The sequence below is a fragment of the Ailuropoda melanoleuca genome, chromosome 4, assembly GCF_002007445.2.
Source record: "Ailuropoda melanoleuca isolate Jingjing chromosome 4, ASM200744v2, whole genome shotgun sequence".
In the NCBI taxonomy this organism is placed as follows: Eukaryota; Metazoa; Chordata; class Mammalia; order Carnivora; family Ursidae; genus Ailuropoda; species Ailuropoda melanoleuca.
In genome coordinates this window covers 53,497,783-53,510,367 of record NC_048221.1, presented here as the reverse complement: position 1 = coordinate 53,510,367, position 12,585 = coordinate 53,497,783, and the positions used below count along the sequence as shown (strand labels likewise).

General features: G+C 54.5%; 1 protein-coding gene across 10 annotated transcripts in view; it reads left to right on the top strand.

The window, feature by feature from the left end:
* SLC6A6 (solute carrier family 6 member 6) overlaps nt 1–12,585 on the top strand; it is an 81,707-nt gene that overhangs the window by 38,274 nt on the left and 30,848 nt on the right. For 9 of the 10 annotated variants that reach the window (XR_004624782.1, XM_034658832.1, XM_034658831.1 and 6 more), the window contains 3 exons: nt 717–959; nt 2,614–2,748; nt 3,865–4,099. Coding sequence is in view for 9 of the 10 variants with exons in the window: in XM_034658832.1 (XP_034514723.1) it covers nt 731–959; nt 2,614–2,748; nt 3,865–4,099 (599 nt within the window). In the remaining variant the exon portion in view is untranslated. Of the gene's footprint in view, nt 1–716; nt 960–2,613; nt 2,749–3,864; nt 4,100–11,001; nt 11,145–12,585 lie in introns of those variants that run through there. The other variant, XM_034658836.1, reaches the window with a different exon arrangement.

Below are 12,585 nucleotides of genomic sequence, written 5' to 3'. Positions count from 1 at the left end.
GGACAATGGGAGATTCGCCTGCATTCTTCGTTATCCTCACAGTGCAGAGATGTGACTGGTTAATTAATTGCAAATATATTTCATAAATACCGTTTTCCATACTTTGGTGGAAACCTCCTTTTGAAATATTGTTCCCATTCCAGCCTGAAACCCCATTCCTCATTCATTTATGTTTATCCATTCTTCAAGAGCTTGGAACGAACATCACCTATGGCCAGGCTCTGTGCTGAGTCTTGAATGAAATGGGAGCCATCATTTTCTTGGCCCATGTGAGATGCAGAGACAGTATCTGCTCACGGCTAGAAAACGCAGGCGGGCTGTTACTGGGAAGTTACCTTAAAGTTGCCCGGGGTGTGTCATGCTTCGTAGAGATGATGCCAGGGTTGGGGGGGGGTGGCTTCATGCTTCTCTGCCCACAGGTGTAGAATGAGGTATGACACGGGGAGATGACAGGCACGGGGTCCCTGTGCTTCTGTCGAACAGGTGCCTGGGGAACAGAATCTGTCAATTCCTGAATCTCGAGGTCCCTGATCTCCTAGAGGGGTCCGAATCCCTCAGGATGTTGTCAGAGCAGTGGACAGACGGGGGATGGCAGGCCCCTCGCCGCAGGCCCAGGCTGGTCAAAGCCCGCCAGCCCGTGGGTGAGAAGAGATGTGCCGAAGACGAGCACCCATCCCGTACTGAGCACACGTTGGCTTCTGTTTTGTCCCTCACAGAAAGCGAGGAGGACATGGCCACCAAGGAAAAGCTGCAGTGTCTGAAGGACTTTCACAAAGACATCCTGAAGCCATCCCCAGGGAAGAGCCCAGGCACGCGGCCCGAAGATGAGGCCGAGGGGAAGCCCCCTCAGAGGGAGAAGTGGTCCAGCAAGATCGACTTTGTGCTCTCCGTGGCTGGCGGCTTTGTCGGCTTGGGCAACGTCTGGCGTTTCCCCTACCTCTGCTACAAAAATGGTGGAGGTAAGCCTGGGCTGGGCAGAGAGTGGCCATCGAGGACAGGAAGGACCAGGCCGTGGGGGCCTCTCCCTCTCCATGCCCCGCTTTCCCAGGCCCCCACCTGGACCTCTGCGTGCCCACCCCATCCCGCTTTCACATCAGAGGCAAGACATGAGCGTGATGGAGAGTCAGGTGACGTTCTCCCAGGGTCTTAGCGTGCAGCCTCGGGCAGGTCTCCGACTCTCTCTGACCCTCCAGTAATTCCCCTCGGAAGAGAGGCAGTGAGGCCAGGCCCGTGTGTCCCACAGATTCCCCCAGATCCATGGGCCTTAGCTTCGGTTTTTTCTAACTTGATCCATAGGCACTTCAAACACAAGCTTCGTTTCCCCCCGATAAGTGGAAAACCAGGATCATTTGCCACGATAGAAAGGTATCCAGGAAAAAAAAAAAAACAGTGAAGATATTTTTAGTTCTGCTCTCCTTATATTGAGATATGATTGGCCTACAGCGTGTATAGTTGAAGGCGTGCGGACGGCGGAGGGGGCTGAGACAGGTGCGTCGGCTAAGTGATCGCCGCGGTTCAGTGACCGCCATCGCCTCGCACAGCTGTAACCGTTTCTGTTGTGATGAGAACTTGAGGTGGACTCACAGCAGTTTCCAGACACGTAGTGGAGCGCTGTTAAGAGTGCCGTAGGTCACGCCCCCAGAACTTCTACCTTGAAATTCGCCTCTTTTTGACCCCCTTTGAAGATCATTTTTAAAAATGTAAGGCCTCTGTCTGGGTGTTTGGTTACTTGGTTGGTTTGGGTTTTTGGGTTCGGGTTTTGGGGTTTTTTTGTTTTTTACACCTGCTGAGGGCTCTGAGCTAGAATCCTCTCCTGTTGGAGGTGTCAGAGTCCGGCAGCACGTGACAGAGACCCTGTCCCTGGTGCAGGAAGGGCTCGAAGAGCCCTGGGCAGGGAGGAATGGCTCAGCTCCCGCGACAGCCACAGTCAGGCTTGTATAGCAGCGGATGGCATGCCGCGGCTGCCCGAGTTTGGAGAACCACCTTTTGGGAAATTCTGCCTTAGAGCCTGGTTTCTTAACCTTTTGTAGGTCTCAGTCACCTTTGGGACTCTGATGAGTGCCCTAGACGTTCCCCAGAGCAAAGCACATAGCCATAGACCCACAGTTTCAAAGGGTTTATGGACCCGCTCAAGCCACTAGTGGACACCAGGTAGGAACCCTCGCCCCGGCTCTCTGCCCTCACTCCTCCCCTGGCTCTCACCCCCAGCTGGAGATGCCCACCTCTTGCTTCTCATCACTGCACCCTTCCTCGCTAGTCCTTCTTAGCTGCCTGCCCTGGACGGGCCTGGGGAAGGACGAGTGAAGGCTTCAATGAGGAGGTCATATTTGAGCCGGACGGATGTGGGGAAGGCAGGAAGGTAGTTGGCACAGTGTAAGCAAAGGCTCAGAGGCTTAATGGTGCATGTGAAGGAGGTGAGAAGGCACACTGGAGAGGTGATGTCAGCTGGACAGGTGGGCAAGGCCTGGAAAATTTTCAGCCAGGTTCAAGAGTCTGGCCTCTATCCCTCACGTCCCTCACTCATTCTTTTGGATTTCATTGGCCGGGAAGGCTCGCGAGTGGCCCCCGTGACAGCCACAGCCTGACCCTCACCCCACTCTGCTCTCTCTGCAGGTGCATTTCTCATACCGTATTTTATTTTCCTGTTTGGCGGCGGCCTGCCTGTGTTTTTCCTAGAGGTAATCATAGGCCAGTACACCTCTGAAGGGGGCATCACCTGCTGGGAAAAGATCTGCCCCTTGTTCTCCGGTGAGTATGGGACAAAGGTCACCTGGGGCCTGGTGTTCATCGGTTCAGCACATTTTTATTGAGCACCTACTATTCGCCAGGTACATTGGAGCTTCATGCAAGTCCCCTTGGCACTGTGCCTGACCCACAGGAGCAGTGGGTACATTATTCCCATGATGCTGCTGCCCACAGTAGCTGCCCAGTGCGTCCTGGCTGTCCCCACCTCCCTGGGTGGCTGAAGGATTGATGAGCTGGCAGCAGTGTAGGGCAGAAGATGAGTTCTCAGAACCAGGAGGCTGTATGGTTTCAAGTCCCACTTCCTCGTCTTGCTCAGACTCTGGTGACTTTGAGATAGTCACTTAATCTGTTTGGGCCTCAGTTTCCTTATCTATAAAATGGAAATAGTGTGCTTACTCCATCGGGTCTCTATGAGGACAAAATGACATAGCTTTGTGAAAGTGCTTTGTGTCCATAGTAAGCTCCAAATTAATGGTAGCTTTGTTCTTACTGTAACATTTAATTCTGTGCCTGATACCTAGTATGCACCCATAAAGTAATCACTGTCATGATTATAATTGGCAGGGATGGGAGGAAGTGTGAGTCTGTTCATTCGTTCATCTATGTAAATCTATCCATCCATCCATCCAGTCAACTTTCTTCCATTAGTCAGTGGTTAGACCCGCTACCCATCCACTCATTTATCCATCTGTTCATCTCCCTAACCTTCCAGCCAACCACCATCCATACATCCATTAACAAATTGGATATCCATCCATCAGTCCAACATCCATCCATTCAGCTGTCTTTCCAACCAACCCACCCTCCCACCCTTCATCCATCTACTCATCGATGTGCCTAGCCATCCATTCGTTGAGCTACCCCTCCTCTCTACATCCTTCCGTTTGTCCAGCTTATCAGACCATCCACATTTTGACCCACCCCTCCACCCACCCACCCATCCCTCCAGTCATCCGCTCATCCTACAAATATTTGCTGGTCCTTGTTGACGAGCCCTTCCTCCTGGCCCCAGGCCTGGGGATACTGGGGTCGAGCCTGCAGCCCCCAGGCCTGGGGCCGAGCCTGCAGCCGTGGTGGGGCCGGCCTCCTGACGCTCATCTCACCTGGCCACACCTGCAGGCATCGGCTACGCCTCCATCGTGATCGTGTCCCTTCTGAATGTCTACTACGTAATCATCCTGGCCTGGGCCACGTACTACCTGTTCCAGTCCTTCCAGTCGGAGCTGCCCTGGGCGCACTGTAACCACAGCTGGAACACGCCCCAGTGTATGGAAGACACTATGCGCAAGAACAAAAGCCTATGGCTCACCCTCAGCGCCAACAACTTCACCTCGCCCGTCACCGAGTTCTGGGAGTAAGGCAGCCTCGCGGGGGGCGGGGGGGAGGACGTGGGCGGGGCAGAGAGCTCAGCCCGCTGCCTCATCTTCTCCCCAGGGATGTGGTTGTCACTCTCTCTCGGAGGGGGCGGGGGGTGGAGGGTGCGGATTTGGAGATAAATCCATGCCTTTGGTCTCAGACAGGCCTGGAACTGAATCCCACTTCTGCCATTTTACTGGCTGTTTGACCTTCGGCAAGTCACTGCCCCTTTCTGAGCCTCAGTTTCTTTAACTGTCAAATGAGGGGAATGAACCGTTGCTACACCCGTACGCAGGTATATGTCTTCTGTTGTCTGAAAATGATAGTTTTCTTAATGTATTTTAGAAAAAATATAGTTAGCACGTCCAACCTGTTATTGCACAGAGAAAAAGGCATATACGAGGCTGACGTAGTTACTCAAGTGAAAAGGTGAGTCAGTAGAGTGAAAAATATATATCAGTTAGCTTTTGCTGTGTAACAATTGCCCCCAGACTTGGTGGCTTTCAACAACAACCACTTATTTGGCTCATGGTCCTGCTGATGGGTAGTCTGGGCTGAGCTTGGCTGAGCGGTTCTTTCCGTCTTTGGGGGGCTCCCCTGTGGGCAGGTCAGCTGTAGGACATCAGGATAGCTCTTCTGGATATTAGTTGGCTGTTGGCTGGGGTGCTGGGGCAACCGGTCCATATGGGCCCATCACCCAGCAGGTTAGCCCGGGCTTGTTCACAGGCGGCTCAGCATTCCACAAGACCACGGATGGGGGTGGGGGGGGGCGTGCAGAGGTCTTTTTCAAGCCTCTGTCGGCATCATTTCCTTCATGTCCCATCAGCCAAAGAAAGCCACGGACTAACCCAGATTCAGGAGGTGGGGAGAGAGGCTCTGTCTCTTTAGGAGAGGAGTGGCGAACCGTGGGTCTTTCTGTGATGTCGTCAGCAGCTACAAGAGGATAGACATAGGACAGACATGAGAAAGGCAGAATGTGGAGGCCTGAAGTTTGGGTAACTCTTAGCTGGCATATGGGGGAAACCTTTGAACACAGTGCTTGGAGGCCCGTCACGAAGTGCTGCTGAGTCACTTTCCCTGCTCTTCACGGGATATGAAACCTGAGCTTCGGTCCCCGGGTGCGGCCCCGATGAGCCTGGCGATGACTGAAATGAGGCCTCGTCTGGAGGTTGAGAGCCAGGGGCAGGAAAGAGTCTAAGGGTGGGGGTGGTCCCTTATCATTATGAGATGTTTCTCCTCTTTGGGTCAGCTTTGCAGCTTCCAGGGGTCTTCCTACCTCTGAGAACCCAGCCAGGATCAGACCCACAGGAGAGGGGGTGGCCTGCTGGCCTGTCCCAGCCATGCTTGAGGGCCGGGAAATTGTGGGCAAGCAAGGGTCAGGTGGCCCTCAGTCAGGGGGTCCCTGTCCCTGTCAGGACTCACAAGCCTGCGGTCGATGCTCACAGGTCCCTAGGCCTGCTTGGACAGGGGCTCGCTCTGTGTGTACATATTTTCCACTTGCAGACAAAGAACGTGGTACAAGCACATTCATCACCCCCTCCATGCCACACCCTCTGGAGAGCTGAGTTTACAGACAAAGAAATGCGGGCCCTTCATTCTTCTCACTTGAATGGGGCCTGAAACCACAGCCCTGTCTGTCCTAGGCTGTTCCTGGCACAGCCTGACCACACACGGCCCACCCCACCCAGGACACTGGCACTCAACCAGCCACTTGGGTGCCTGCTGGAGTCTCACCGCCTCGGGCCCGGGTTGGTTGCCTGAGTTTGAACCCTCCATCCGTCACTGCTGGCTCAGGCGGCTGCTGTTGCCCCTCTGGGCCTCGATGGCCTCACCTGTGCTTGGGGAGGTCCCAGCACTGCCCTCCCAGTGTGGTGGGGCTGCCCTAACTGAAGGAGACTCTGCGTGGGCAGCCCTGAGAAGCTGCGTGAGAAATGTGGGCCATTATTATTAATTTAGTGCCCTCACAGAGGATCAAACTGCCCTCTGGGGCGTTTGGAACACAAGTGATCTGACCTTCAGAGGGACTAGGAGTGGCCCCTTCTCAAATGCCCGGATCCTCCCCCACTGCCCCCGCCAGTGCAAAGGGGCTGTCCTTCTGGCTCATGTCTACTCTCAGAGGCCTGAGGGCTCTTGAGAAGGAGTTCCCATGAACCATGAGGTCTTCAGGGGGTCTGGTTTCTCCCCCATGCCTTCTCACCAGCCTGTGCCCTACACTCAGCTCTCCTGGGGGTTCTCGGGCTCCTGCCTTCCAGAATCCCCATTCTGAGCACCCAAGCTGCCCTTCCTGGCCTGGACGCCGTGAAGACAGGATTTATGTTTGGAAATGCCCTGGGCCTGCAGGCGGCTTCCCAGGGCCCACAGGGTCAGGATGGACTTTCTCAGCCCACAGAGGGCAGGCCGCCTGCCTGGTGCTCACCTCCCACTCCAGTCTTCAGGCCACCCGAACATCCACAAATAACGTGCCCTCTTTCTGGAACCCTGGGGAGGACTGGGGTCCACAGAGGAGGAGCCTGGAACTCAGGCTTGGTTGAGGAGACCAGGCCCACCACCTGCATGAGCAGGGGCTGAGGCCAATGAGTGGGGCTGGGGGCTTCAGTGCAGTGCAGCCCTGGGCCAGGCCCTGCCTATGAGTGAGAAGGGCCCAGTTCCCAGCCTTCCAGAGCCTTCCCTTTTCGTGCACAAGAAAGAGGGGAAAGGAAAGAGAACTAATTGGGAACGTCGTGCCAGGGACTTGGCCCTCTCGTTGACATTTCACCTTTGCAGAGGCCCTTCAAGCAGGGAAGTACTTGGGAATCCTCCCGAACTCCTGCCCACCTCAAATCTCATGTCCAGTTCCCAGATGCTCTGGGCTCTCCCTTTCAAGTACACCCAGAGTCTGACTTGTCTCCCCCCTTGCACTCCCCCCACCCTCCATGGGACCACCAACATCACTACCCCAGACCCCAGCACTGGACTCTCCTCTCCCCGCCTTACCCTTGGAGCTCTGCAGTCAACCGTAAAGCCAAACACGGCATTTCTTAGCTCAGAACCCTCTTGTGGCTTTTCCCGTACTATGGTCTTCCTCAGCCAGAGAGGATTAAGTGAGTGTTTCAGCACAGTGAATGCTCACTGGATGCTGACTCTTCCTACTAATTCCATGTCTGCATCCACTTGTCTGTAGCCTGGAGCAGCAAGTTAACTACCCCTCTCTGGCCTAGTTTCCTCATCTGCAAATGGAAGGGCCATATGAGCCGGGCTTTGAGGCACCAATAGGAGCTCACTAGGCTGAAAAGGAGAGCAAAAAGACATTCTGGGTAGAAGGAACAGCCCATGCAGAGGCATGGTATTCTGAACACACACAAGTGTTTGGGAACCGTTAAGTCATGATTTTGGCCAGAGCATAGGACACATGGGGCCAGGAGAAGGTTTGAGGCCTTAAATGTTAGCCTGGCAAGTTTGAGCTTTGTTCTCTAGGAGGGGAAACCATGGAAGGTGTATGACAAGGGGAATGACATGATTGAATCTACTCAAGGAACACACTAGTGGGAGAGAGACTAGGTCATATATTAAGCACCAACCGTATACAGGGCCTTAGAAGGTTCAGCCATCCGTGGGTCTGGGTTCCCTTTGGGGTGAAACAGCTTATATGATTTCCCCCCAAAATAGCCACTGGCCTTACAGTGACTAGCTCTGGGGTTTCCATTAGGAAAGGCTCGCCGGGATGTTATCGAGGCGTCAGTGACTGGTTCCAGGTTAAGCTGCAGAGCAGTGAGGATGCTCTCAAAAGGCTGGTCTCCACGACCCTCAGGCCAAAGCCCAGCCCCAGCCCAGCCGTTGTTTCTCTCCACTTCTTTCACCTGCAGTAGACATGTGGGTTGCCGAGGTGCACCAATGCTCAACGGGTGCCTGGGAGCTCCTTGGGAATCAAAATAACAAGGCACTGTGAAAGCTGAGACTTCCTTATGTCCCTGGACAGGGAAGGAATTTTCTATCATCCCTGCCGGCCACCCTCCTCCTCTTTCGTTTTCCTAGGGGAGACGGGAGCATGGGTGATGCTCCCGTCCCTTAGAGCAGTGAAACTGCCTGTGGCCCCCACGGTCCCAGCTGCATGACCTCAGGGCAGTCACCTCACCTCTCTAAACCTTGAGAATAGCATGATTCCAGCACCTCATTGTCTGGCTCGATTGAAAGAGCTAGGACAGGCCTTCCAGTCATGGCTCGTTGGGCAGGACACTGAGGACCAGAGAGGTTAAGTGACTTGCCCAAGGTTACACAAGCAGCTAGATAGAACAGAGCTCCTGGCCCTCACCTCCAATACTGGCGTCTGTGTCCCCGCCAGGTGCAAGTCCACAGTCACCACTAACATTGTGCCGTGTGCATGTGACCCACTCTCAGGTCGCAGGGGGTCTTTTCTTGGCGTGGACCACCCCACGCCCACCCCATCTGCAGCACTAAAGCACCACTGTCAGCAGGAGCCGGTGAGATGTCCTCTTCCAGAGCCCCGTGAAAGCCATCAGGGCCCTGAGACAATCATTTCACGCTGGCTTTATAATTTGACTCGGAGTTGCTCTGTGGTGGAAAACAGAGCTTCTGCCCCTGGTTAACCTCATCCTGCTGGTCCCTGCTCTGGGGTCCTCGCTCTGTCCCGAGGGTCCTGCTTCACCCCAGCCCTGGAAGACAGGCGGGGCCAGATCTGGCCAAATGCCCTCCATCAGGCCGGAGCCATGCCTTCCTCCCTGGTTCCTCCCGAGCCCCCCGGGAGCTCAGCACGTATCATTAGACTTTATTAGAATCAAAGAAATGAGTCATATTTGCAAACAAGCCGTACTCAGCCAATCTTCCCCTGCAGCCGTCGGAAGGAGGAGGCGGTGGAGAAAGCCTTGCATGGCCCCATGCTCAGGGCGGACGGGCTCTTTTGTAATTGCTGCCTCCGCCAGTCTCCAGGGAAGAGTCATGGCCAATAAATGGCTGGCCCGCAGTCAAAAGGAAACGATTTGGCCCACTCGGAGGACGTATTTACATCTCTGAGTGCCGGCTGGACGGCAGCGGGACGGTCGACTCACAACAGACGTCCAGGCGATTCTTTTTTGGATCCCACCCTGGAATGAATCATTACTATTCTTGGAGAGGAATGCAGCTCACCTCTGGGTCTCCTCTCTCTGTATGAGCGATGCAGGGAAGCCTGGGATTCTGGGGGCCCTCGTGAAGGGCAGCATAGGACCAGGCACATGGGTGGCTGGGCCCCAGGGCAGCATCAGAAAACAGATCCAGGCCCGGGGTTGATTTTTATCTGGGTCATTTCAGGCGAATTCCTGAACCTCTCTGAGCCTCAGTTTCCCCGTCAACCAAATGGGTATAATTAGTTTACTCAGTTAATGTCTGTTGAACACCTGCTCTGTGCCAGGCACTGTTCTGGATCTAGCAGCAATCAGACCTCCCTTGCCTCCATGGAGATGCCATGTTCTAGTAAGACACAGACGTTAACCAGATAACACAAATATCATTGTACTATAAAAGCGGTAAGTGATGAAAAATAAAGCCAGGGCAGGGGAAGCAGAGTGACCAGGGGTATTTTTCATACAATGGCCAGGAGAGGTTGCCCCAGTGCAGTAGCATTTGAACAGAGACCTGAAATGATGTGGAGGTGGTTGGCATGTCGTGTAACAAGTGACTGGTGAAACAACCTGTTCAAAGGTCCTGAGGCAGGAATGTGCTCAATCTATTCAGAGATCATACCAGAAGACACTGTGGCTGAAGGGGCCATATGGGGATGAGGTTCGAGATGGGGCCAGCATATATAAACTTGTCCTGGACATGCCCCATTTATACACCTGTGGTCCCAGTGTCGTTATTAATAGGTCTGAATGATAAAGACTATTTGGTCACCTTATTCAGGAAGGCCATAAGGGATGGGGCTGGTTAGGAAGGTCTTTTAGGCGGGTAGGTGGGAGCCATGGGAGGGTGTGGAACAGAGGAGTGGTGTGACCCGACTTGGATCTGGACAGATTCTCTCTTGATGAGAACAGACCTGGGGGGAGGGTGACCGTGGAGGCAGGAAGACAAGTGGGGAGGCTGCTGAAAAAGCCCTGGGAAGCAGTGGGGGTCCAGACAGGAGCGATGGCAGTCCCAGGGCCATGTGGCTGGATTTGGGGTCCCATGCAGTCTCCTGGGGTGGTTAGGAGACCGCTGAGGGGCAGTGCACCATGGCTGTCCCTCAGGGGCACAGCACTCTACAGTTTACGGAGCCCTCCCACGCACCTCCACGGGAAGGCCCAGCACATCCCTGTCAGCTGCTCTGTGGCTGAGGCCGTGGGGGTCCCACACGGCTGAGGCCGTGGGGGGATTTAACGGAGGGTCCTTCACGCAGGGTCCCTTCAAAAAGGGATTCAGAGGGCCGCACACGCTCTCCGGCCTCCATGGCTACCCAAAGCTATCTTTGGAAAGGATGTCGGTCACTTTGGCCCCGAGCCCACGTTGGGCTCTGTTTTGACAACCCCTGACTGATGAGCCACATTCATTCCATTCCTAGAATGTCTGCTCAGCCCATTACAAACATTTGCAAGACTTTTAAATAATTTTTATAAAGGTGCTATTAAAAACATTGAATCGTTCATCTAAAAACATCAAACATTCACAGAGAAAAACATTCAAGTAGAAAAAATGATACCCAAGGCCAAGTGCACTCCCCTCCCCCGCGTCCCCACCACCAGGTCCCCTCCCCACAGGCAATGACTGACTGCAGCCGGCGTCTTGTGTGTCCTGCCAGAAATAGTCTGTGCGCATTCAAGCACAAATGTACATCCACCCCCTTCCCTTTTTAACACAATAGGGAGCATGCCACAGCGCGGTTCACCTTGCTTTGTTCACTTATTTTATCTCCAGGATACGGTTTCTTATCTGCACACGGGAGCTGTCCCGCCGTCATGCCGCATTCCACTGTGTCTTCCCTGTGCTGCTGAGCCCCTGTTGCTGGCCATTTGGGTGGTTTCCAATCTTCTCCTCCTACAGACGGTGCTGTGATGAATAGCATGGGGTGGACCCTGTCGCCGGCCACACATGCAAGAGTAATTACGGGAGAGAGGCTCGGGAATGGAATATCGCTGGGTCAAAGAGAACATGCCTTATAGTGTCACCCGGAGATGTCATGAGCTCCTCCAAGGAGATAGCTACCAGCAGTGGAGACTCAGTTTCCCCATTGTGGCTTCCCTAGCTGGTCAGCTGCCCAGAGCCAGCCTGCCGTCTGTCGCGGGCACCGCTGATTCACCCAGCCCAGGAGTAGGGGAAGGCTGAAAGGGTGTCCGTGAACCGACTGGGCTTGGTGTGGTCAGATTCTGAGCTCTGGGGTTTCAAGCTTCTTGGGCGACTTGTCCTGAGGAGAAAAGAAAAGGCTGGGCACCTCCTCGGCATTAGCTGAGCACCTACTGTGTGCCTGCCCATGAGATCCTTGTCCTCAGGCTGCCTGGAGGCTGGTAGGCAAGAGAGACTTCTCACCCGAAGGTGACATTAGGTGTGAGCAGATGGCCTGGGGAGATGGGCAGGGACCCCAGCTGGTTGTCCGTGGAGCAGCAGGAAGGGCTTCTCTGGCAGGACGGGACGGTGCGGCTGGCGTGGCAGCGGTCGCAAAGGTGTGGAGGTGGGAAAGCACTCCCTCTCCCTGACGCTGCCCATTCACAAGGAAGCCTTGGGCCGCTGCCCAGCATGCCCTGGGACTTCATTGAAGCGCCGAGCTCTGGAGGCTGCACAGGGAAGGGCTTTTTGTTCTAAAGCAGCTGCAGCCGCCAGATCCACGTGCTTGGCAGGGTCCCAGCCGGGATGCGGTTGGCTGACGGCCTGCCTCGTGGGGATGCCTCCTGGCTGGAGGCTTCAGGGGACCCTGGCCCATAGCAGGGGACTGGGCAGAGTCTTTTTCAAGTTTCGGCTCTGTTCTCTCTGCTCATCAGAGGAGCAGTGTGGGGGAGTCCACAGAGTCCACAGTCTTGGGTGTAGGGTGGCAGCTCTGCCCCCCCACTGGCTGTGTGTGTGGGCCGTTGAATCTTCCATGCCTCGGTTTTCCCCATCTGTAAAATGGGGCAGATGACCGCTAGTCCTTGGATCAGATGAGATAAATTGGAAAGGCCTTGTGGATGTTCTGAGCACACACTGTCAGAGGTGTGTCCGAGCGGAGCCCCTTGATGTCTAGGTTCTCACCAAAAAAAAGACAGGAACGCTGTCCCTTTTTAAGGTGAATGGAAATATTTCATGACTTGGTTCAGGGTGCTGTGTAAACTCGCCAGTCACCTCAGTTGAGTCCTTGGTTCATTCACTCACCAGGTATCTGTTGAGGCCCTACCATGTGCCGTGTGCTGGGAGCATGGCAATGGCCCAAAGAAAGGCCTCGCTTGACTGCCACTTGAGATGGGGATCTTGGATTTATTCAAGGTCCACATGTCGAAGCTTCTGTGGGGAAAAAAAAGGAAAAGCAATGAAGCATCCTTGCCCAGCGGGCATTCTGAGACTCAGAGCCCT